Source organism: Egretta garzetta, unplaced genomic scaffold (assembly GCF_000687185.1).
Source record: "Egretta garzetta isolate BGI_Z169 unplaced genomic scaffold, ASM68718v1 scaffold553, whole genome shotgun sequence".
NCBI lineage: Eukaryota > Metazoa > Chordata > Aves > Pelecaniformes > Ardeidae > Egretta > Egretta garzetta.
The window spans coordinates 2,244,137-2,267,340 of NW_009259328.1; the positions used below are offsets into that span (position 1 = coordinate 2,244,137).

General features: G+C 39.7%; 1 protein-coding gene across 1 annotated transcript; it reads right to left on the minus strand.

Annotated features, from left to right (window-relative positions):
- Positions 1–4,806: 4,806 nt before the first annotated feature.
- On the minus strand, positions 4,807–22,996 carry SLC6A1 (solute carrier family 6 member 1). Its single transcript, XM_009636643.2, has 14 exons — positions 22,762–22,996; positions 21,965–22,096; positions 20,434–20,534; positions 18,271–18,380; positions 18,024–18,156; positions 16,516–16,650; positions 16,299–16,402; positions 15,857–15,981; positions 13,496–13,608; positions 11,268–11,399; positions 10,626–10,728; positions 9,268–9,368; positions 6,980–7,147; positions 4,807–4,911 (listed from the first exon to the last, which is right to left on the minus strand). Exons 1-14 carry the CDS (start codon positions 22,994–22,996, stop codon positions 4,807–4,809), a joined length of 1,797 nt encoding a protein of 598 aa, XP_009634938.1.
- Between the last annotated feature and the right edge of the window lie 208 nt (positions 22,997–23,204).

The following is a 23,204-nucleotide window of genomic DNA, read 5'->3' on the forward strand; positions in this document are numbered from 1 at the left end:
GGCAGGAGCGAGAAGTGGCAAGACTTACATCAGCTTCGTAAGAAGCCTGAGCCTGAGCTCTGTGGATGGACCAATACTATGTTTCACTTTATCCTGTTTAATTCCCCTTCGTGCTCTGATTTTTTTTTTTTTTTTTTTACTTCATAGAAGAAGAGAGGAAATAAGGCATATTTAGACTGGGGGGAAAAAAGAGGAAAAATTGTGTGGGTAAACCCCTCCAATCCCACCCCATTCTTACCAGCTTTATTTTAAACATCTTTCTCTCCAGTCAGCATCACTTGTCATGAACATAACCTTGGCTGCTGTTCTTCTTCCTTGTCATGGCTTTCCATCCACATGTGTGCTGAAGGGTCAGGAAGAAGTAGCCAAGGAAGGGGCAATGGGCGGAAGGGGCAGAAGTTACCACTGTATTGTCAGGGCCATCTTTAGTCACAAGAACTGGGCATGTATATGTGTGTGTGTATATATATGATACATATATGTGTATATATGTATTATAGCAAGTGGCTGGGGATAGGGGGAGGGAGTGTTTTGGGGGTTTTTTGGGGGGCGCGGGGGTAGGCTTTTGGTTTGGTCATGGTGGTTGTTGTGCCCCCTCTCCCCCTCCCCCAGTTTATGATCCTGAGCAGTGTGAGAAGCTGAGAAAGCTCAGAGGGGCCAAAAAAAACCCCCCACACCCAAGTAAAAAGACCCTTTAGAATATAAAGCCCTGGCGCCTGCCGCCTTGCTCTGATGAGTGAGCAGTGAAACCGGTTAATTTGTGCTGGTTGGCACTGCCAGGGCTCACACTTAGCTCCAAGTTGATCAGCTGAGATTCCTGGGAAGTAAGGCTTTCATCTTTCTGCTTTCCGCACCAGGTCTGTCTGTGCTTGTAGGCAGCCACACAACGGACTTCAGCCTCCTCTTCACGGGGAGTCTTTCCTGAAGTGGAAGGAACCAAGATGTGAGCACCTGAACGTTTTTGTGCAACCCACTTTTGCTGAGTTCAAGGGCAGCTATGAAGGGGTGTGGGCAGGCAGAAGATGCTGCCCTGTGCTAAGGTAAGCATCTGCACCTTTGGGTTACTACCCAGCCCCCCAAGAACCAGCCAACAGCAAGAGCTGAGTAATTTTAATAGTTATTTGTAATGCTCTTGCAGCCTGAGCAGAACAAAACAGAAATAATCAGGCTTAAAACAAACAAAAAAACCCCAAAGCAACGTAGTGTTATTTTAGAACAGCAGCACATGTAGCTGAACTAATACTCCTGATGAGCAAGGACACAGATTTCTCTCTGGGCATCCTGCAGTCCTGTAGGGAAGAAGTGACCTTATTTGCATTTTTCTTGTTGAATTGCTGTCGGGATTTCTGCAGCACGGCAAGAGCAAATTCCTTCAGGAGAACATGGAAATATCACAGCACTAACACAATATCCTAAGTTCCTTTTCCTCAGCCATCCTTTGCCCCTTGCACTGCCGGCTGGCCCAGCCACCCGTCACTAAATGACGTGTCTGCTTCCCTCAGATGTAGCTCTCATCCTTTGAAAGCAGCAGGCCTTGAATACCACACACAATGCCCCTGAACTAAACATTAAAGATGGTTTAATTTTTCCTCTGTATTTCAAAAGCATGGAAGCTGCTCCTTCCTCACCCCCATTTCCAGAACAATCTGCACTCTTCCCTACATGCTCCTGCCCTTCCTCCCCAGCCTTCTCTAAAAGCAGAAGGAGGATCTGCCCTTGCCTTGTGGTTGCACGTTGGAGTGCTCCTTTCTAAGGTCAGCATTTTGAATTTGAGGTCTATGATTTTAGACGCTTCTATCAGGAGCATTTTCAATTCTAATCATGTTCTCTAAATTGCTTAGACTCTTCCCCAGCATGATGTCCTGCTCCAATTTTACAGTTAGCTAATTAAATTCAGAGCATAGGAGCATTCAGCTCCTCAGCAGTATTGCATAGGTGCAGATCTAAGGCAGACTGCTGTGCAACTTGCTTCTTGCTCTTTAATGGCAGCTGATACAGAGAACAATCTTTTTTTTTTTGTAGAAATGTATCATCTGCCCACTTAGCGTAAGGCGGCACTTTTTCACCAGCCCCTTGCCTCAGTAACACCTTAGGAATCAGTGGCATCAGGCGCTGCAGGTCACACCCCAAAGTGCCAGCAGCAACGTACCTGAGGGATGCTCATTTTAAACCCCAGGCATTTCTCTAGGGCTGCTCGGAGCTCCTGCTCTGCCATCATCCTCCACGAGTATCACAGCAGCGGGGTGTCGGGTGGGGCCAACAACCATTGCCTTTTAGGCCTCCTGTATAACAGATGCACATACTGACTAAATTATAGAAATTGCATTATACACATCACAGGTGTGATACAGCATTTTGTTATTTAAAGGATGTATTTTTTTTATATATATATATATAAAATTATATGAAACATTTAGAACTTGCTTCGCAGAACATAATTGATTTTGTCCAATGAAAGAATGCAAAATTCTGAATTTAATGTATAATATAACCTTTATTCTTTCTCCTCTAAACTCTTGGAAACTTACATAACAATCGTGCTTTAATTATGACACCATTTATAGACATTTAAAATGCATCTTAATTTATAAATATTTTACATTTGGTCCATAGAACAGGTTGCAATTTACTAAATAATACTGTACTCTTTTAAACAGGCTCTGTATATATTTTTGAATATGTATATATTACATATATATTTTTATATAGAGATAGATTTGCTTGGTGTTCAGGTATTTCCTTATTGCAAAAAGCATATATGATCATACAATAATTTTTTTTTTAGGGCAAGTACTACAAAAAAGATACAGCTATTCACAGTTTACACACAGTAGTTCTACAACACTATTTTGTGCTATATGATACGTTTGTACAGCTTTTTGCTAAAGAGCAGGTCTGTCAAACATCGGTCATAATTGTTTACAATCAAACATTAAATACTGCATTTTTTTTATAACGACATGGGACTTGATTACGTTAAACAAGAAAGAGAAAGTTGGACTTTTTTATCCTTAATCTAATGAAATTCACAATTATAATGGTTATGTATTGTGTGTAGTGTTTGTGCAGGATGTATAGTTTTCCTCTAAATCCCAAAGACTTACAGGACTTTTGCGCTTCAGCCATAGCCATTTAGGATGTAGCTTAGATCTCGTGATATTTTACAATTGATCTATGTATGAAACAGTTTAGAATCTACCAAATATATGCTGAGATTTTATGATGTAGTTTGAAATACATGTGTATTATATATATATATTATTTCTACAATGATGTGCTTGACATTCTGAGAATAATACCTTATTGCAAGAACATGTTTGTCACCTTCAGACAAAAACAACAAAAAACCCAACATTCACAGGTAACATGTTTTTCACATAGTAGTTCTACATAAATTGTGCTATCTAACATTGTACGTTGCACAAAAATTTGCTGAAAAGCATGTTTCATTGCACAGTTCTGTCACAGTCATTTACAATCAAACATCAACTACTGCATTTCCCATGGTCCTTTGCATCTGTCGGATAGCTGCCAAACGAGAAATACCATACAGGGCTAACCACTGCGTTTTCCATACGGGGAAAAGCTTCCATGAGCTGAACGGGCTTTTTAGCCGTGTGGCAAATGCAGACTGAGACCAGAGTGGAGATTTTGATGTGTTAGTGAAATAGCTTTCCCTCGCGCCTTCCTCACCACAAATAATATGTAAATAAAAATAAAACTGTTTTCAAAGTGCTAGCGATCCATGTTTTATAATTTGCTTGTTAGGAACTGTTAAAGTCCTTTAACAGATTAAAAAGAACAATTGTGAATTGAACACTAAATGAGAATTACGATGCTAAGCTTTGATTTTTAAGCCATTGGTTTGGTTTCTATTTTGGTGGCAATGCAATAATAACAGCATAATAAAAGCTCAATTACTCCGAGCTTGAATTGCAAATGCTTTGTATTTCTTTTACTCCTGGGAATCTGTAAGAGATCTTGGATATTACTCCTCATTTTGCTAAAAAAGTTAGATGGTGTATTTTTGCCTCTAACATCTGCGATTCATGTCGTATCAATTCACAGAGATACCTTATTTGTATAATAAATAGTATATATATTTTTTAAAAGAAATTTACGATTGTGTTTGCAAGTTATCCGGAAAGGCTAAGTGCAGATAGTGCCTACAGCCATTCCATGCTGTAAGTGCCACAAATAGCCATGTGACTTAATTTGCACTAGCAATGTTTATACAGGCTGTGTCTACAGTTGACTGAAGGAAGTCTCTTCCCCCTCAAATGGCCTCAACTGCAGCAAATTTTAAGGGCAGACTTTTTCACTGGAAATCACTTGTTTACAAAATACTCTGTTCTTTTGTACAAAACAATTCCAAACTTAATTTTACTCCTGCAAAGTCAGAAATAACAGTCTTGGGATTCAGCGGTAAGAAATATTGATAAACTACTAAAATTCAGCAGCACAAAACTTCAAATAGTCGTGGTAAAAGGTAGATTAAAAAGGTCTTGGCACATTGATTTACAAATTCCAAGATATGCAACTATTATTGTGGAAGGATAAAAACAGTAACAGTCTGTGGATTGCCAGAGAACACAAAACACTGTCAACATCTGAGCTTGCGCAATGGTTGGATCGTACCCATGGCGATTCCCTTATAGTGGAGATGACCTTTTTTCTTTTTTTTTTTTTTTTTTTTTTCTGCCACTGGAGGTAGGTAATTATATTCTCAGACATAAATTTGTGGTCATATTCAACCATATTTTTTGTTTTTCTGGAGAAGTATTGGTACTTTGACAATATAGAAGTTTAGATGTAGGCTTCCTTGTTTGCAGAGTTGCTCTGTTGGGCCTGGTCCAGCCCGTTTTCAGGATGAGTGATGTCTTCACTTGGCTGAATCATTACTTGGATGCGCTGTTTAAAGAACAACAATAAACATGAGGCTGTCAAAGAATTGTTCCTAAGCTCAATCTATTTTTTTTTTGTTTGTTTTTAAAGGCAATCCTGAACACTTCTGTCTAGACTTTAGAGGTGAAATAAAAAATCTTTCTACCTCCCAAGGGACCAAAAGGCAGTTAGTCATATACACTAAGAACAGTTTTAGCTGTGTTCTGAACATGACAGTAGGAGCTGAAAGACCACATGTAAAATGGTAGATGCTACCCGGCATTAATTACTGAGTACGCCTAGGGAAACGAAATGAGGAGAGACTGCAGTGTGGGACAGGTGGGGACAGACTGTGGTGAGCCCACAGGTCAAGCACAGAGGCTGCATGTTTGTAGTGGGCAGCAGGGACTTGGAGCTGGATCTCAACTCACTCAGCTGGAGTGGCGCTCCCCAGGGAGCAGAAGGGACTAGAGAGTATTGGCTTGCAGCTTCTGGGAGTTACTACCTCCAAGGATACACCAGGTAAACTAGACTTGTACTTAAGATTGTTTTATTTCTGTCTTTCCTAGTCCTTTGGCATTCTCCATTCATGTGGCTTATCTGCCTGGCTCACATGCATATTGAGAAAGAGAGCCCAGTTTTGAACGTCTGCGCCTGTGAGTGGTGTAGGCTCCTCCTGTTATCTAATGGTCATTTGTCAATGCCTTCAAAAATGAGACCTTAATCCACAGCAAGACTGAGATGAGGGACTTTAACTGTGGTCTTACACAACTCTGCTCAAGAAGCAGCTATAATTTAGAGCAACGATTCTCCATTTGCATGTAAATGTTTCCATAAGACCAAGGGAAAGATATTAAAAACGTAGGAGCTAAGAACAAGCAGGGGGAAAAAAACCCACAGAATTTTTTTTTATAGACATTGAAGCAGCACTGAGTCTTTTACAATTTGCTGAAGACAAATACTGAGCTCAAGATCTGAGCCATTCACAAGGCACTACTCGTCAATTCTGCTTAAGATCATCTGTCCCTTTGCAAAGATGGCTCTGTCAGCTGATTTTAGAATATTCTAGAAATTCTGACAAGTTCATTTTGACAATCTTTGGTTCCCACAGTCACGGAGGACAGAGACGCATGTTTCAACACTTGTGCTGAAAAAGCAGCTGTTATGCACAGACTGAAATTATTGGCTGGAGAGGGAAAACTGAGGATGCACCCAGATTAAAAAAAAAAAAAAAAAAAAAAAAAAAAAAATCAGTATGGCAGTCGTACGTGATTACTAAACAGTGTACTGGCCAATAACCTTAGTAACATTGCACACTCCTTTAGCAGTGTGTCTCTATTAAAACAGATTTAAGCCATACAATGCCTTGCTCACATGCGAGGTGTCATCTCCTTTTAACAAATGGAATAAGGAAGTGGGGAGAGGCTAAGAGCACAGTGCAATGAGAAAAAGGCCTCCGATGGGCTCCATGAAGTAACTGTTCATAGAAATCCCTAAAACAAAGGCTAAAGGGAAGCGCAGCATAATCATAAAATGCACTCCCAAGACTGTATGTGTACTCTTCTCTCAGCTGCAGCAGAACAAGGGAGCCGTGTTAACTTAGAACGGGTGTAATGCAGAATGTAAGATCCAACCTTTGATCACATTGCGGGGAGATGCTACACAGGGTCACTGGGACCAGACTCACAGAAACCAGGAGTTACGTGGATTCAGTCCTAAGAGTTTGATCCCAATTCCTTAATCACCTGCCTTGATATATGACAGTATGTCTTGTGCTAATAAGGACAAATTTACATATTTTGTAAACTGCTACTTTGTGTTCTAGGTGTAAGGAGCTGGGATGCGAAGTGTCTGGAACTGTCAAAGCCTGGAGATAAGGACCACGTTTAAGGCGGTGAATGAGGTTTACCAACAGATGGTACAGACACTGTCTTGTCTTTGTTTTTATGTTTTTCAGCTCAATGCATAATAAATGGGCTAAGAGAGTGAGGCCACAGGAAAGGTGTAATAGAAAAATAGGTGCCCGGCAATCTTATATCAGTGTGCACAAGTCCTGCGAGATGAAATCATGCAGTCAGGAAACAGAGACACTTACCTGTTTTAAGGAGCCTTTCAGGGTTAGAAACATATACGCCATATAGCCTGGTATCAGCACCATAGAGGACAAAGCCATGAACCAGCCAACCCCTTGGCCCCATTTTGGGAAAACGTAACTTCCCATTGTGAGAGGAGTCATTTGGACAGCACTGAAGATAAATACTCCCTGCAAAAGAGAGTGGAAAAGAAGATTTGGGTGAGATTTCCAGTGTTCTTTGTTCAAGAGTTCTTCTGGATTGACTTGAACCTCAAGCCTGCCTTCACATCCAGGCAAGGAGAAGAGGGTTCCTTTTGTCCCTGGTGGTGGCCGCCAGGCACTAGCTTGTAGATGGGGCCTGCAGGTCAGTCTTCCAGATGGAGGATGCAGAAAACAGGCAAATGTCAGCCCCCTGCACTGATTGATTCCCTGCTTGCTTACTCTCTAGTGTGGGAGCGTGTCAATAACTGAACTGTAATTCTGCAGTTGTGAAGTTGGTTGGTTGTTCCCACTAACTTTCCTATTGGAATAGTAGTATCAGTACAGCTCTACTGTACTGGTCAGTAACAGACTCCTAGAGGCTCTGAATAAGATGTGTTCTGTAAAGCCTGTCTCTGCATTGACCTCTCTGATATCACCACCTAAGAGTGCTTGGCCCAGAGGCTTTGATATTGTTCAGATCCTCTGAACAAACACATAATGGAAAATGAGGGCAGTCAGAACAGAACCTGCAGTTCAGTAGACAGCTGCAAATTTGTTTCTGTAACAAAACTTCTCTTATGATGTTAAAAAATTACTTTGAATTTTTCAGTAACAGGAGATGAGGAGATAGTTTCCCCAAGAAGCTTCTTACCAAAACTAATCTTAAAGTTTCAAGCTAGCACTATATTTTTACATACAGAACCTGCATCTCAGATTATCCAGGTATGCTGGTACGGGGAATCCACTGGTACCAGCAGAGTCCTCGGATAACCTGCACAAAATCAGAGGGAAGGGGACTATTGGGAAAGAAGGGGGTCCTGGACAATAATACCTGCATACACATGTATACTGTACCATTGATCAGCAGCTCTTGTGGGTTGCTTTTGTGTTGTTTTCAAACAGATGACCTTCAAACTTGGTATTTTTTTCCTTTAAGTTCCCAAGGAAGACTTCTATCCTATCAAATGTCTAAACCAGCCTGCATCAGGGAAACCTGCTAAACTGAACCAGCAAAGAAGGGAGCTCATTCTGATCCCAGGTTGAGGCCTTGTGCCGAACATATTCCCAGAGAGGAGGACGTAGCATGGCAGATTTTGTTAGCACATCATCGCCACCTGTGAACTTGCACTGGACAACAAATTCTACTGCAGACTTTACAAGACAGGAGAAATCTGGTAAGTTTTACATACAGTGTTGGACATCTTCCTACTATACCACTAGAATAAACAAAATGCATTTTTTTATGCATTCTGTTTTCAGAAAAATGAAAGCCACCTTCATCTGGGCAGAGATGAATCAAGGAACCCTCAATATAAACACATTTCTGTGCCTCTCTAGTGCTCTTTGTTTGCTTTTCTATGGCCTTGGGCCACCTATATGGGAGTAGCAAGGAAATATCAGTGAGTGACAAGTATTGTGTCATGTGTAATAGTGTCTACTTGATTATGAGTTTTTATATTGCATCTGGGTTGACTACATTATGTGTAGCAAATTTACATTTCTTTGCTTATTTTTTCAAAATATACTGTATGGGCTTAACTGGATAAAGTTTAGAATCAAGAAAAGACTGTACTGTGGTTTCCAGTGCACAAAATCCTTGCAACCTTTGCCAGATAATCCAGTGGCATTGCAGTATAAACTGGGTAATACATTCCACAGAATCCCAGGAGAGAAGAACATCAGTTTATAATACTAGTCTGTTACCAGAATAGTGCCTATGAAGGAATTAATTTTACAAAGTGTGGGCATTTTTGTGTATAGGGAAAATTTAGACTTTAGAGAGATTGCTAAATTTTATCTAAGAATATAAGAAATGGTCAAAATTTGTTCCTTACAGTTTTCTATCTCTGCCAACCAAACTCTTGACTAGTTACCGTTTCCAGAGGGCTAATACAACTCTTGAAGTTGCACAAGGCCTCTTAGGGCACAGGCTTCCTCTAATGACACTGGGGTTTGCCTATTGCCTTCAGTGGAATTGCTCAAATCCTTAAAAAAGGAATGAGGACATAGTTAACATGAACCTGTGGGGGTGGAAGTGACAATGCAGTAGTACGTAGTCCACCTCATTTACATCCTTTGAAATCATATAATAAAAGTTTGTTCCTTACTGCCACAATGATAGGAGTGAAAAATGACCAGCAGAGTTTCCACCAGATGCAGGGTCTGTATCCCACCATCTCTTGGATGTTGTCATAAAATCTGTTAACACCTAAATACAGAAAAAAGAGACAGTATAGAAATTTATCAGATAATTGATTCAATTGAAAGCTTGGTGGTTCTGAGAGACGCTGTCATAAATGATGAGGTATATTTGGAATCCGTATACAGACCCCAACATAACTTTTCACTTCTCTGAATGGGAAAGAAATGTAGAAACACAGAAGCACCATTCGTTCTCATTCTTCCACATTGTAATTAATTAATTAGCGCCCAGCAAAATTATTCCCATGAAAAGGCTGAGGAATTCTGTACATCTGAAAGTCAGATGCAATAAACTATTGCCCTTAGTTCATTTCAACTCTCAGTCTTATTAGAACGAGAGATTTAGAATAATGTTTTACAAATTAAATTAAAAAAAAAAAATCCTAGCATTAACCAGCTTCACAGAACTGCATATGAAATCAGAGTAGCCATTCTGCTGCTGCTGCTACCTACCAGCACTCCATCATCTTCTAAAAGGTACGTCTATCATGTTATTTATAACTTCGTATTGGATTTCTTCATTATTTAGCTGGTGTATTTTTCCATTTGCATTTGCTGGATTGATATGCAATATCTCTCCCTTATAAAATGCTGTTCCACCCTCTTAAGCCCATTAAAAGACAGCAGAAAGACTCCACTTATCTAGCTCAGAATCAGTTTTGTAATATGAGCTGAAGTGCCCTAGTGATGATGGGAGTAGGTCCTTAGACTAGCTAACACAGAACTAAGGTCAAATGCACAAATACTCTGGCAAGAATATGATACATATTCATTAATCTTTATACTCAGAGATTGTCAGTCCAGACTTCTGGATATTTTAGGGAAATTAGGCAAGATACAACTGACCCAGGAGCCTCACTTGCACTGCAAGATCCTGGAGTGACAGAGTCATTTCTGGAAATGAAACATTACAAAGTCAAAAAAACCTAAGTCGTTATGCTGAGAACAGCAGTACCTAACACCTCTGCAGATCCAAGCTTTCCAAGGAAGGGGGACAGGGAAAAAAAGAGGGAGTTGTCACCTATTTAGTATTCCTGAAACATTGAGCATCTAATGACTTCCAGGCTCATACCTGGGGTCTTTTAAAGAGGCAGAAATACCTTCCACAAGCCAAGTTTGAGTCCTCGGTGGAATTACATGCATATAAAACGAGGCCAGTTTCAGTTCCACCCTCAGCACGTGCACACACAAAAGAGCAAATCAGTAGATGAAGTATCCTTATGATGTGCAAAACTTAGGGAAAAAATAAAACCATATTCTTTACCGTAGCACCAGGATATCGAGATGCACTCAAAGAATACAAGGAACAAGAGACTCATTCCACTGGCAGAGTAGTAGTCAAAAAGCTTAAACACATAGATTCCACCCTAAAACATGTAAGAAGGAAGTGTTAAAATAAATAGTAAGGACTCCAATTTCAAGGTAGATTAAAATGCAAGCTACAAACTAACAGTGGCAGATAGGTTAGGGACGTAGCCATGTAAATTGATTAAAGTTAATAGGTTAAAGTCTGATTTCTGCTAGTGGTTTGATTTCTGCTAGTGGTTTGATTTCCCTTATACTCCTTTTTATTCAATAATTCAATCATTTCCCTGAAATAGTTTGCAATCTAATAGATCACAGGAAGAGATGGAGAACATCCCTAGCTACCACCCCCTTGGACTGTAAGTCGGGTTGTAGAGATGTGTATTTTCTTGTCACCTGAACCATGAAGTAGGCCTTGCCGCATCCACTACAGGCGTTTTACACTTGTAAGTTAATGTCTGCTGCATGAAGTCTTTAGATAGTGTCGATGATAGATCCCTGCCACTTCAATGGTTTGCAACGATTCCCAGTTGGGGCAGTGGAAGGGGGAAATAAAACAGATGCTGTTATGTCAGACATCACGTTCTTCTGCAGAACATACCTGAGTAATATTGGACAGCCCTATCAGATAGGAAACAATGCATACAACGGCAATGAAGACTTCTCTTCGATTGCGCAGTAACTTCGGAAATTCATCCACCAAAGCTGTTATGAATCCTTCCACAGTGCAGAACTGCAAGTGAAGTTAGAAATAAATTACAATGCAATGCACTACAACAGCAGGGTTACATTTACGGGAGGAGTTTTCAGTAGCATTCATTGCTGGCCTAAGGCTGCATCCATTAAATGATAAATGAAAATTCACTTGACTTCAGTGGAAGCAGTGCTTCTGAATAGCCTTGTTTCTGTCTAAAAAGATCTGTGCAAAAAGATTTCCAGCTAGAAAAACATTCAAAATTCCAAACTATGAACTACAGCATGCACTTTGTGAACATGAAGTGCTTGTTCTTGCACGAGAAAATGATACACCTACAGCTGAAGGCTTTGACCCCTAAGTCCTTCAAAACTGTAACGCTTCTCCTTTCTGTGATTTACTCACACACATGAAAGCCAATAGACACAAAAAATCTAATCAGATTAGTGCTTCAGGGTGAAGGTTAACGACACAAGATTGAGTCTTGTATGTCATAAATCAAATAATTTTTATATCCCCAGAAAATATTTTTGCTGAGGATGTTTCCAAATGGAAAGCATGTCCACACTTCAGATTTTTTCTGTATGTATGTATTTAAAATAAATGTTATCATTATGATGGCTGAAGTAATGAAAACCAGAATGTATGTAAAGTTTTATTAATTTCCAGCAGTGCAATCAGAATTTAACCAACAGTTACAGCTCCTATAAATTATAGCGTATGAAATGTTTCCCTGACAGACAGAAAATGCAGAAGGCATGACAGTCTGTAGGTATATATTCTTTTTAATAATATTAGACTACCTTCCTCAGCTGTTAGTTGCCTAGAGACAAGTTCTTTCAAGAATATTTTTGACCCAATTAATTTCACAGTTGTCTCCCCCCAGATTGAGCAATAGGTTTTAATGTCAAGCCTGAAGCTTACTGAAAAACAAAGAAATAGAATACATAAATTTTCAGCTTCCTTTCATGTTGCAGGATAAAATGCCCTCTTGGTCTCTTTGTATTTTGGTTCACAGCCTGAAGTCAACTTGGATTTATAGAAAATGATGGATTTTCTCTACTGAAAGACTAGTACAGTACTAAGCCAGTAATTCTTGTATTCCTTTATGTGCTGTGAAGTCTGTGCTAATAACTGTGAGGTGCTGGTTTGACAACTGCAACAAACTGCAAGCAGAGTAACAAGTCTGCCTATGACTGGTCACATACAAATGGCCAAACATTTCATCAGGCAGAGGGGACGTCCCTGACAAAGTCCTCAAAGTATGCTTTGCAAAATAAGAGAGGGTGCTTTCTTTAGTGCTTACAATTTGGTTGCTATCTGTGTTAAAATTATTACTGATTAATGCATGTTTTTGTTGGACGTAGTCCTTTCTAGCATGTAAAGTACTTTTTGTGGTTCTTTGTGCTTTTTTTGTTCATTGTGCAATAAACATTTTTTGTGATTGCATGACTTCATTATTTAATTATTTAATCTAAACAGTAACTCTGGAAAATATCTTATTTGGATTTGCAAAACCTCTAGGTTGTGCCTTCCCATTAATTTCCAGCTATCAGATACCATCTATAGCTCTTAGCTAAGGCCTGAACCAATAAAATCTGGATCCTTACCATTGGGAAGTGATTTCAGAACAAGCTAAGGCACAGAATATCCTCAGCAATGAGCCTACTGCCTCCTGAATTTGCTCTTGACATTCATATGCTTAAAATGAAATGTGCGCTGCATCTTTTTGCTCCATGTGGTAAGTCCTGCAGTCGCCTTTCAGAAATATTTGTGGCATTTAAATCTTGTAAAGCATATCCCAGTGTCTCCTACACTGATGAACACTGCAAAGGTATTTTTAATATTGTGATCAAAGAGAGTTTCTTTTGTCTGCAGAATAAATTTTCTGCACATTTTGTATATGTTTCCAACAGTTCATGAAAAAGTAAAAGTGTCTTAATATCATTTTTTGACTACCCCAGGCAGCTTGAACCTCTCAGTCTTTCCTCCCCTTAGTACCTCCTATTATTCACCTGATTATTCCAGAAACCATTCTGCACCACTGCTGGCAGTGCAGAATGCACAGAGGCCAACCTTGTACCATATACCTGCAGAAAATTAGTCTTCATTATTAATTTTTACACCAGTTTTACCTGACTGTCAATTCCGAGCATAAGCAACATGGAGAAGAAGAGTATTGCCCACAAAGGAGAAATTGGTAGCTGTGTCACTGCTTCTGGATAAGCTAGAAATGCCAGTCCAGGGCCTGGGAGGAGAAATGGGAGAGAAAATGTCAATGTGATTGATTGGATGTTGTGATTATTTGCTCCTGTTGACACATAGGTTTTAGGTTTATTTGAATGACTCAGCCATGGATGCAGCATCTGACCAGGAATTTCAGCTTTATCAGTGTTCACTGACCAAGAAGTCAGCGCATGTATCTTGCTGTTAGAATGAACCAACTAAAACAACAACAACAAAAAACCCAAAGCCCCCAAACCCCCCAAACCAACCAAGCAAGGACAATAGGAGATGCAGTTCCGAAGCTGCTCCCGAGAGACACCTTTGTATAGCAAAGACAGGGAATGTTATCCTTGGCTAGGATTACATCTTCAGGTACTGATCAGCTTTCTGTCCCTCTCAAGTAGTTATTGATAGCTGTAATCTTCTGGTTTGTACCAAGTAGTTCAGAAGAGAAACAAAGACAGCTCAGAAATGGAGAAGACACTTTCCAGCATTTACAGTATTCCCATTTGCTATTCTGTGCCATTAATTATCTTAAAATACATATTTTAATAAACTATGTATTTCTAAACTGGCAAACCTTTTCATCTGTGTTCCTGCTAACTGCTGATGGGGCATGGTGTTGGAAGGGGAAGATAAGTTCTTATTAAAAAAGAAGGAGCTCTTTTTGTTGTCATAGCATAGCTGGAAACCAGCTGGTGTGAGGTTAAGAGGGAAACCTGTAGCAAACTAAATAATCACAGAAATAAAATTAGTGTGCCTCACCTAAGGGTGGCATCTGATTTTTCAGTTTTCATTAAAAGTAAGTCTGTTTGTGACAATTGGTTGGACATAGAGAGCTTTCAAACCAGTGAAGCAAGGACTGGCATTAGACACCTGAACTGTCAAAGTAAATGCAATGCAGATTTTGAAACAATTATTTGCTAGCAATAGCAGATGGATTGGAATGCCTTCCACATGGCAGTATTAAAAAGCAAAATAAACTGGCGATAAATATGTTCTTAATTTTACTCTGTTACACATTCCACCAAAACACAGATACAGCTTTTAATAATATTGTTTGTTTCACAAAGCTGTATAAAAGATCACAAAACAACATGTCTCATGGTGCTAAAATAAAGCATCAGTTTCTGATCTTGCTAGGGGAAATAGAAACCTTAATTAAAAGGTCACATTTCCAAATATCTTTTGTGGCTGCTGGCCACAGGAGGTCATGTGCATCTTTGAAAAGTCTATTATCTTAGTACCTTAAAATGTATTTAGGAGTTTAATATGATATAAAAATACTGGTTTGTTTGCAGGTCTAGTCTTTATATAGTTACATCTGTATCAAATACATAAATCCAAGAAGCTTATTTCACACATTTTTTGACAACAGTGTATACCATAATTTCTTTGCTAATTTCTTTGTATGTGTAGCTTATTGAAGATTATGTTTAGGGCTTAAATTCTCTGCTTTTCTAACTAAGGGAAAATTTCATCAATGGGATGTGTTTGCTAGTATAATAAGATGTATTTTGTCCACCAGCGACTTCCAACCAAGCTTTCAGTTATCAGATCCCTCCCTGTGGCCAGAACTGCTAAATGAGTATCTGGTACACCAGCTGGGTTAGGGTGACCATCTGCTCTGCTACTTTAAGCTTTTTCATCTGGAAGAAAGACTAGGAATTGCAAAGAATAGCAGAATCTTTCCATGGACACCTTACTGCCCTAAGTAAAATTACTTTCAAAATAAAGGGTCCCATAAAAGTGGCTGACAGCTGTAGGTCTGAACAGGTGAGAATCTGCCTCTGAATTTGAGAATATAGGTTCCAAAGCCATAATGACTGTCGTTCCTCCTTTCTGTTTAGCTTTTAAGAATTTCAGTAGCAAGAGGCTCATATTCTGATGTCACAGCTAAGCACTGAAGCAGCAAACTGTGCTGTCACCTCTTGTAAATGCATTCCCTGTATGTAGTATTCATTAGCATTCACTGCATCAGCCCAGGATGAGTCTCCGGCCGACCGCTCTCCACACCAAAGGTTTGAGAGCACTCAGCAGGCCAGCAGACAGCCTGCTCGCCGTGAGATGATTTTGCTGGTGCTGCCTTGAGAGATTTGAAACAATGCCTCTCCCTTTTGCAAACAGGAGGGGGCGAATGAAATGACCGGGAGCTGAGGAGTGTTTTGAGGGAGGGATTTTGAACAATTACATGAAGCAGTTGGATATGACATACAAACAAAAAAATAAACGATGCCACTGAACAACTTAGAGAAAAATATATTTGGTACCTGATGCTGCAACATCTGCAATAGGCCTCTTTGTGACATTAGCCATGAATCCAACAATGGAGAAGATGACAAAGCCAGCAAACATGCTTGTGCATGAGTTTATGCAGCAGACTATGATGGAGTCCCTGAAATAAAGGTAAGGGGCTTTAAGCAGTAGGTAAAGCAATGCTTTCATCAGTATATTACCCCTTTTTCCTGTGAAAAGATCTAATGATTTAGGATTTCACAGTTTGGGTTCCATTTCATGCTGGGCAAGGCATACTGTCTCTCCCCTTACTGTAAATGCAGTTACACATCTCATTCCTAGTTAGATGCAACATTTCATATTCAGATTCAAGACTACACTTTATTTCAATGACAGATTTCAAAACACTGAAAGACAGAATCCAGCTCCAGCTGAGACAGGAAAGTGCCACTGTAATATGTGCAGTCCTCTGCTTACCTGTAAACATTATTGTGGAAAGGGTTGTAACTTCCAAGGGCAATCAGTGAACCAAGACCCAAACCATAGGAGAAGAAAATCTGTGTGGCAGCATCCAGCCAAACCTGATTGCAGGAAATAATTTTTTTAAAAATCTGTTTCTGCACTTGAGGAGCAGGTCATATGTCTGAAAGGTGAACAGTAGTGAAACTTTCGTTTACAATGACTGAATATTTACCTCAGAGTCTGAAAGCTTACTGAAGTTGGGAGTTATATAGAATAAAATGCCTTCCTTTGCTCCAGGCAGTGTTACACCACGGAAGAACAAGATAAGCAGCATAACATAGGGATAAGTAGCAGAGAAATATACCACCTGATGTGAAGAAACAAGACATTGTAAGTGTGGAAGGAAGAATAATCTGTGCTTGTTAACACTTCAGAAAATATTTGCTCCCTAAAAATACTGTAGCAGTGACTGAGGCTGACTTTTAGAACGGAAGCATTTATCAATGGAAAAGCTTGGTGAGGAAAGGGGAGTGCCTACTCCGGAATTCACTAAACACCATGTCTACACAGCAGGTAGGAATTTAGTGGACTAGGATATTTTTCCATGAGGGGTTCATGCTTTTATTTTTTTATATTCAACAAGGTGAGCTCCCTAAAGCACAAGGTTCTAGTATTCTTATCCTGCTTGTAGAACAACATCTGTTAGATTATGTCCTGCTCTCAGACAGCTGCTTTTGTATTTTTAACACCCTCTCCTCTCCTATGTTATGATATAATTGCCCTACAGGATCCTACTCTCTTGCCTTTTCAAAAGCCTTATGAAAAAGACAGTATAAAATCAGGCTCCAAAAAGACAGTTTAGCCCCTTTTTGCCACCTTCTTTGCAGGCAGGAGAAATGAAATGGTTTGGTCTGAGCTCAACCAGGCCATGTTCCACATGCAGCTTGAAGTGAGTCACAGTTAAAACTACCTTGTCAAAAGTTAACAATTAATTCTTTCAGTGTGAAAAAAATCCCAGTCCTCTACAGCAGGCCCAAGGTCTTACAACCCAAGCCTTCAGTTGCCACTGGGCCTCATGGCTGTGGCTTTTCATTTCCCTAAGATTTCTTCCTGACATTTTGGGGAGAGGTATATGCCAATGGTAGAGGCTGTTGCCCTTTCATTCCTGGAGAAAGGTCTGACAATAATATAATTTCCTTTAATTCATTAGTAAATTCTCTTTTGCACTCAGAAGCCAGCCAGCCTCCAAGAAGCACAGCGTGCAAGCATGCCTGTGGTAAGAACCACCTATGGCTCTCATTTAGCATATGGAGTAACTCTTATATGCAATACAGCTTCAACACTTACATATCTAAGTCCAGCAACAGCTGTGCAATAAATGCATGCTTCTCACTGCAGCCAAAACACTGCATCCTTACCCTGCTGCTATCCAAACTAGCTAGAATATTCAATGCTAGGAACAAGCAGACATGATTTTTAGGCAATTTTATACCTAGCAAAGCCAAGAAGTCCCTTAAGTGAACATACCATCCAAGACTGGGGCCAGAGCTAGCTACAGAAGAGCCAGCTCTTTCAAAAACATGGTGCTGTATCAATTCAAGAAAGATAGAAAGTAAATACTTCACAGAGCTATTCCCGCAAAACTATCCCCAGTGCTTCTTACCTCAAGAATTTTCAGAATATTTGAGCAAAATGGGCATTTTTAATTGAAATGTATTTACAGTACTTTTTTAATCTTACCTTTCCGGTCCAGCCTACCCCCTTCCAGATACAAAAATAGACCAGAATCCAGGCAATTGCTAGAGTAATTGCTAGCGGCCATCGGATTTGCCCTGGTTTTTCCAATCCATCAGTCATTTGGTGCATGTTGCGTCTAGAATAAGCCAACAGAATGGTGAATTTGACAACTAATTCAGAAGATGGTATATGAAACAAGCTGATCTTTGCATATGCACAGGAATGATATAGAGGAAAATCATCAGCTTACTCCCAGAATTCAACCACGGCACTTGTCATGTTGGTGGTGTTTGCTAAGGTATAATTGGAGAAGCAGCGGTCAGTGTTCCATGGGTTCTCACAGTGTTTCCAAGGAAGAGTCTATTTAGGAAAAAGAGAGAGAAAAACCTAAACAGTCAAACACTACTTAAGTAAGCATTACCTTGGGTATGTCTCCCTGTACTAGAAATGACAGTTGAGTGGAGAACTAATATACTTTGAGTTCTGCAGTGCACTGAACTCCCTGGGGTGCATGTCTGCCACATAAGTTATTTAACTTCATATCCACTGTGTGAATCAGATGTGAAAATATTTCTTCCTTTCTTTAACATATCAGTCCAAATGCTCTGGAGTCTGATACACCTCTCAGCATGTGACAGTACACTGAGCATGCTACAAGAAACAAGGGCAGCAGGAAGGACCTCCTGGAGGTCCTGTTACCTCTTGTTGTACTAGAGGTAATAAAGGCATGATGGCTATTAATCAGAGATTTCCATTTTCCACTTGGGTCAGGACGCAATTAGAAAAACGTAAACTTCCTATTTTCTACATGCCTTTTCTACATGTGTCCATTACATTACATTATCTTGCAGAAGTTCCAAGAAGCAGAACATGATATCTCATTTAGATATAACTTAGATATTCTTCTGACGGAAAAGTCTTGGAAAATCCTCTCACAGAAAATGTTGTATCAGGGTACTGCATGTTTTAAATACAAGGATAAGAGGCTTCAAGGGAATTAGAAGTCAATATTCACTGAATATGGACCAGTACACCAATTCCAGACCATGACTGACCTTTTACATCAATAAAAAATCTGAGGATAACAAAAAAGGAAATGATCATGTCAGTCCCAGGCAGTAATTAATGCAAATTTGGTCAAGGGACAACTCTTTAAAGCCAACAAGAAGCAAGCATGAACAAAATTTGTAGAAGAGACAACTGAACAATAATGCCTTAATTATTGAGACTTATGTAAGAATGCTTCCTCAGATGGCCAAACCCCACAAATCAGACTTGACCTACTCAGCTGATGAATCACCCTTGAGGGAAAAAAAAAAAGGCAGCTAAAAATAAAGTTAAAAGGAAAGAAAACAAAGCAAAAATAACAACAATGAATAGAAGTTCAGAGCTAATCAAATCACAGACCTTCCATTCCATGGGGGTTTCTTTAATAAACCCCTCCACTACTAAAACACTATTAAAACAATTATACTATTTCCCAAAGAACTAACATTTGTGTGGCTGCTACTGGAGAAAAAAAAAAGTAGTTCTACACTAGGAATTTACTCAGGGAATGACTGGCCTGTAGGCTCAAAGGCCAAGGGGTACATATTGTCTCGTTAGCATTGCCAGGACAAGGAGCATGATGCCTGAGCATGACTTGCGGCTGCCTGGCAGGTAAGCCAAGAAGCAAGCAGGCATGCTTGCAATTAAAGGGCAGAGGCAGGTGATAAGTGAAACTGAAAAGGGGCAGATGAAAGGGCTGTGGGTCTGAAGATGAGGATGAGGAAGTTTAAACAAATCACTAAGAAAGAAAAGCCTGTGGCTGCCAAATAACCTATTATTATATATTGCCACTGACATTCTTGAAACGGAATATTTTCCTCACAGTTTTCTATTCTACATTTCTTGTGGAGACAAAAAAATATAAAAAGGTATTTTTACAAAATAGTTTTCTTTTAGTAGGAAATGGCTTATCCTACTGATTTCTATACATTTTTTCTGGGCCTATTAGAAGGGCGGGGACAATCTTTTTAGCAAGGCCTGCAAGGCCTTTTTAGCAAGGCCTACCCATTACAAGGGGTAATGGTTTTAAACTAAAGGAGGGTAGATTTAGACTGGATATGAGGAAGAAAGTTTTTACAATGAGAGTGGTGAAACACTGGAATGGGTTGCCCAGAGAGGCCCTGCCCCTGGAGACATTCAGGTCAGATTGGACGGGGCTCTGAGCAACCTGATTGAGTTAAAGATGTCCCTGCTCACTGCAGGGGGGTTGGGCTAGATGGTCTCTAAAGGTCCCTTCCAACCCAAACCATTCTGTGATTCTATGTTTTTGTGTTGACCTCACACATTTACAGTGAGACAGATTAATCAGCTCTCTATAGATCACTTTGCTTTACATTCAACAAACAATTCCAACACGCACACTTACAGTGGTAAAGGAATTATACAGGTAGTATATGGCCCACGAAATAATCACAATGTAGTAAATATTTAGCCAAAAGGAAAGGACTGCAGCAGCTAGTCCCACACCTATAAGGAAAACAAAAAAGAGAGAAAAGAAGGTAACTTTTAGTAATGTCTATACAAGTGTCAGTTGAAGAGCTGCAGTTCAGAAGGACAAACGCAATATATCGGGCAGATACCATTTACCAAATTTTCTAGAAGCTGAACTAAAATTTTAGAAGTACCATTATAAAAAGGTCATTAATTTGGGTGATAGTTCAGTCATCCATAAATTTAATCTTGGCATCCAGTTCTCTGTGTGTTGCAGTAAGCAGTCACATCTGCTGCTGAGATTTTACAGGCATTTTTTTACTTTTAGGGAAAAGAGCTAAATCAGCTCATTCTCTGAAACAGCATCCCCATGAAACTTCTGGCAGATGCACGCAAATTGAGTATAAGACCAGCTAGCCATTTAGTACACTGATCAAAGTGCTTGATGCTTAGTATAATGCTATTATGTCATCTCAGACTGAAGGAATGTCAGTGGTTCCACAACAAGAATGCCTTGTCTTCTACTCCACACGGAAACTTCAGGGGTATTTTAAAATATTCAGGTTGGTGGCAGTTGCCACATGACACTCAACAGGAGGAAGTGCTCAAAATAATCATTATAATGCAAAGCAAAGTCTATACTTTGCATTGCGGCCCCCACCCACAGCAGTAACTCAAGCAAAGTTAAAATATTTAATCTGTGAGAAACATCTTCATCTCTCTGGGTTTTCCCAGTACAAATTTTCTTAGAACAAAATCCACTCTAAACAAACTTTTAGCTCACCCTATGCTAATTCTCAGTCCTATGTGTGAAGTAATTTTTAACTCAATGTGTAGCTTGCTCCTCTACTGGTCCAGAAGTCAGCTCAGGAGCTCTTAAGTGTTAAAGGGTTTAGGATTAGAGGTTGAAAAGCACAGTTTGTGAGGTTTGTAGGTCTATGCAGAATCTTAACTAAAACCTTGAGGTTCTAGCAATGAGAAACCTCGAACTGGCTAAAAATCTCAGTATGGAATGAACTGTCTTAAGCAATTCAGCATGAAATTGCCATCGTTGAAGTGTCTGGCTTTTGAATTTCAGTAACGAGCAACAGGAGATACAAACCTCTGTGAACTCAAACAGAAACAATGTTTACCAAATTGCTGTGAACATGGTTCCATACCTACTCAGACGACTATTGCTAATTTAATATGCTGTTTTGAACAGTCCTTGTATATTCCTAACAAAAAATAAAAAATTTTTGAAGTTCAAAAATAAGTTTGTTGAGATTCTAATGCTTAACTCTTTCCATTTTTAATGGAGAATGAATAATACCCTAGCAAGTTCCAAAATTGTCAGTTACACCTCAGAAAATTAGGGGTTTCTGTAGAAAATTATGGTTTAAGTAAAAATATGAAGGCATAAAGAAACTTTATGCAACCTCTGCAACTTCAAAACAAACGGAAAGTAATCCAAATTCATACTGTACCTTTGAACATTGGAGCAAGCTTCCACACTCCAAGGCCTCCTATAGATGTATACTGACCAAGGGAACACTCCAAAAGAAACAGTGGCACTCCAGCAAAAATTAAAGTAAGGAAATAGGGAATCAGGAATGCACCTAAAAAGAAATAAGAAGTCTGTTACAGTGGGGTTTCCACTGAGTTTCCACTGCTTCCATCCCTATTACCTATGATAAGAAACCCATTTTTTTTTCCTCTTAAGTATAATGTTTCAAAAATGTTAGTGGAAAGCACATACACACTTCTAAACCATGTCTCAAGAGGTGAAAAGAAGGGGAAAAAATATATCTCCTCTTCATTTAAATATTTCTTCATGTACCACAGGAGCATGCAGATAGCATAAAGGCTTTAACCAGCACTGGCTGCTTTCCAACTGAACTTAGCCTTTTATGGTAAGCTCAAAGTCAGTATTAAAAGCTGTATGCAATCCTTTCAAAAACTGCTCTGAAGGGTTGGAGGGCAATATGCTGTCGTTCTGCTCTAATGCCTTATAGTCTTTTAAGAGCACCTGCCAACTAGAGTCTAAAATAAACTCCAGAGCAAGCCTCAAAGCAGAGCACCACACTCCAAAATGGCTCCAACCCTCCTGGACAAATGTAAAGGAAAAAAAAAACCAAAATCCAAGAAAACCCAAGCCCAAAACACCTATACAGATGACAAAGCTATTTTGTCAGAATAAAAATTCTGTTTTACCAATAGTATTTATGGTGAATTTTAATATACAAATATATCAGAGGTTGTAAGCATGAAACAGCAAACATACCTCCACCATTCTTGCCACAAAGGTATGGAAATCGCCACACGTTCCCTAAGCCAATGGCATAACCTACACAGGACATAAGAAAGTCAAATTTTCCTTTCCAAGTATCTCGGTCTGGAACATCCGTCTTCTTCTTCTGCACTTTTACTACCAAGGTTTTAGGTTTGTCATTGGTGATTGAAGCATCAACTTCCGTGGAGATCTGTCCATCTGCCACTTTTGTCCCGTTTGTTGCCATGTCTCTGGGTTTCAATGGCGAGGCTCTGGCAGCAGCTGGACGAGAGATTTCAGCACCAGTCCACGTGGACAGCAGCTTTGCGGCTCGTGGTTACCCAACTGGGGAGTCACGGCGTCAGCAGGCCAGACGCAACAGCCCCGGCCCCCCAAATGCCGGGATGGTTCGTGGGCTAGTTGGCAGTCCTGTATCACCTTCTGGATTGATCTGT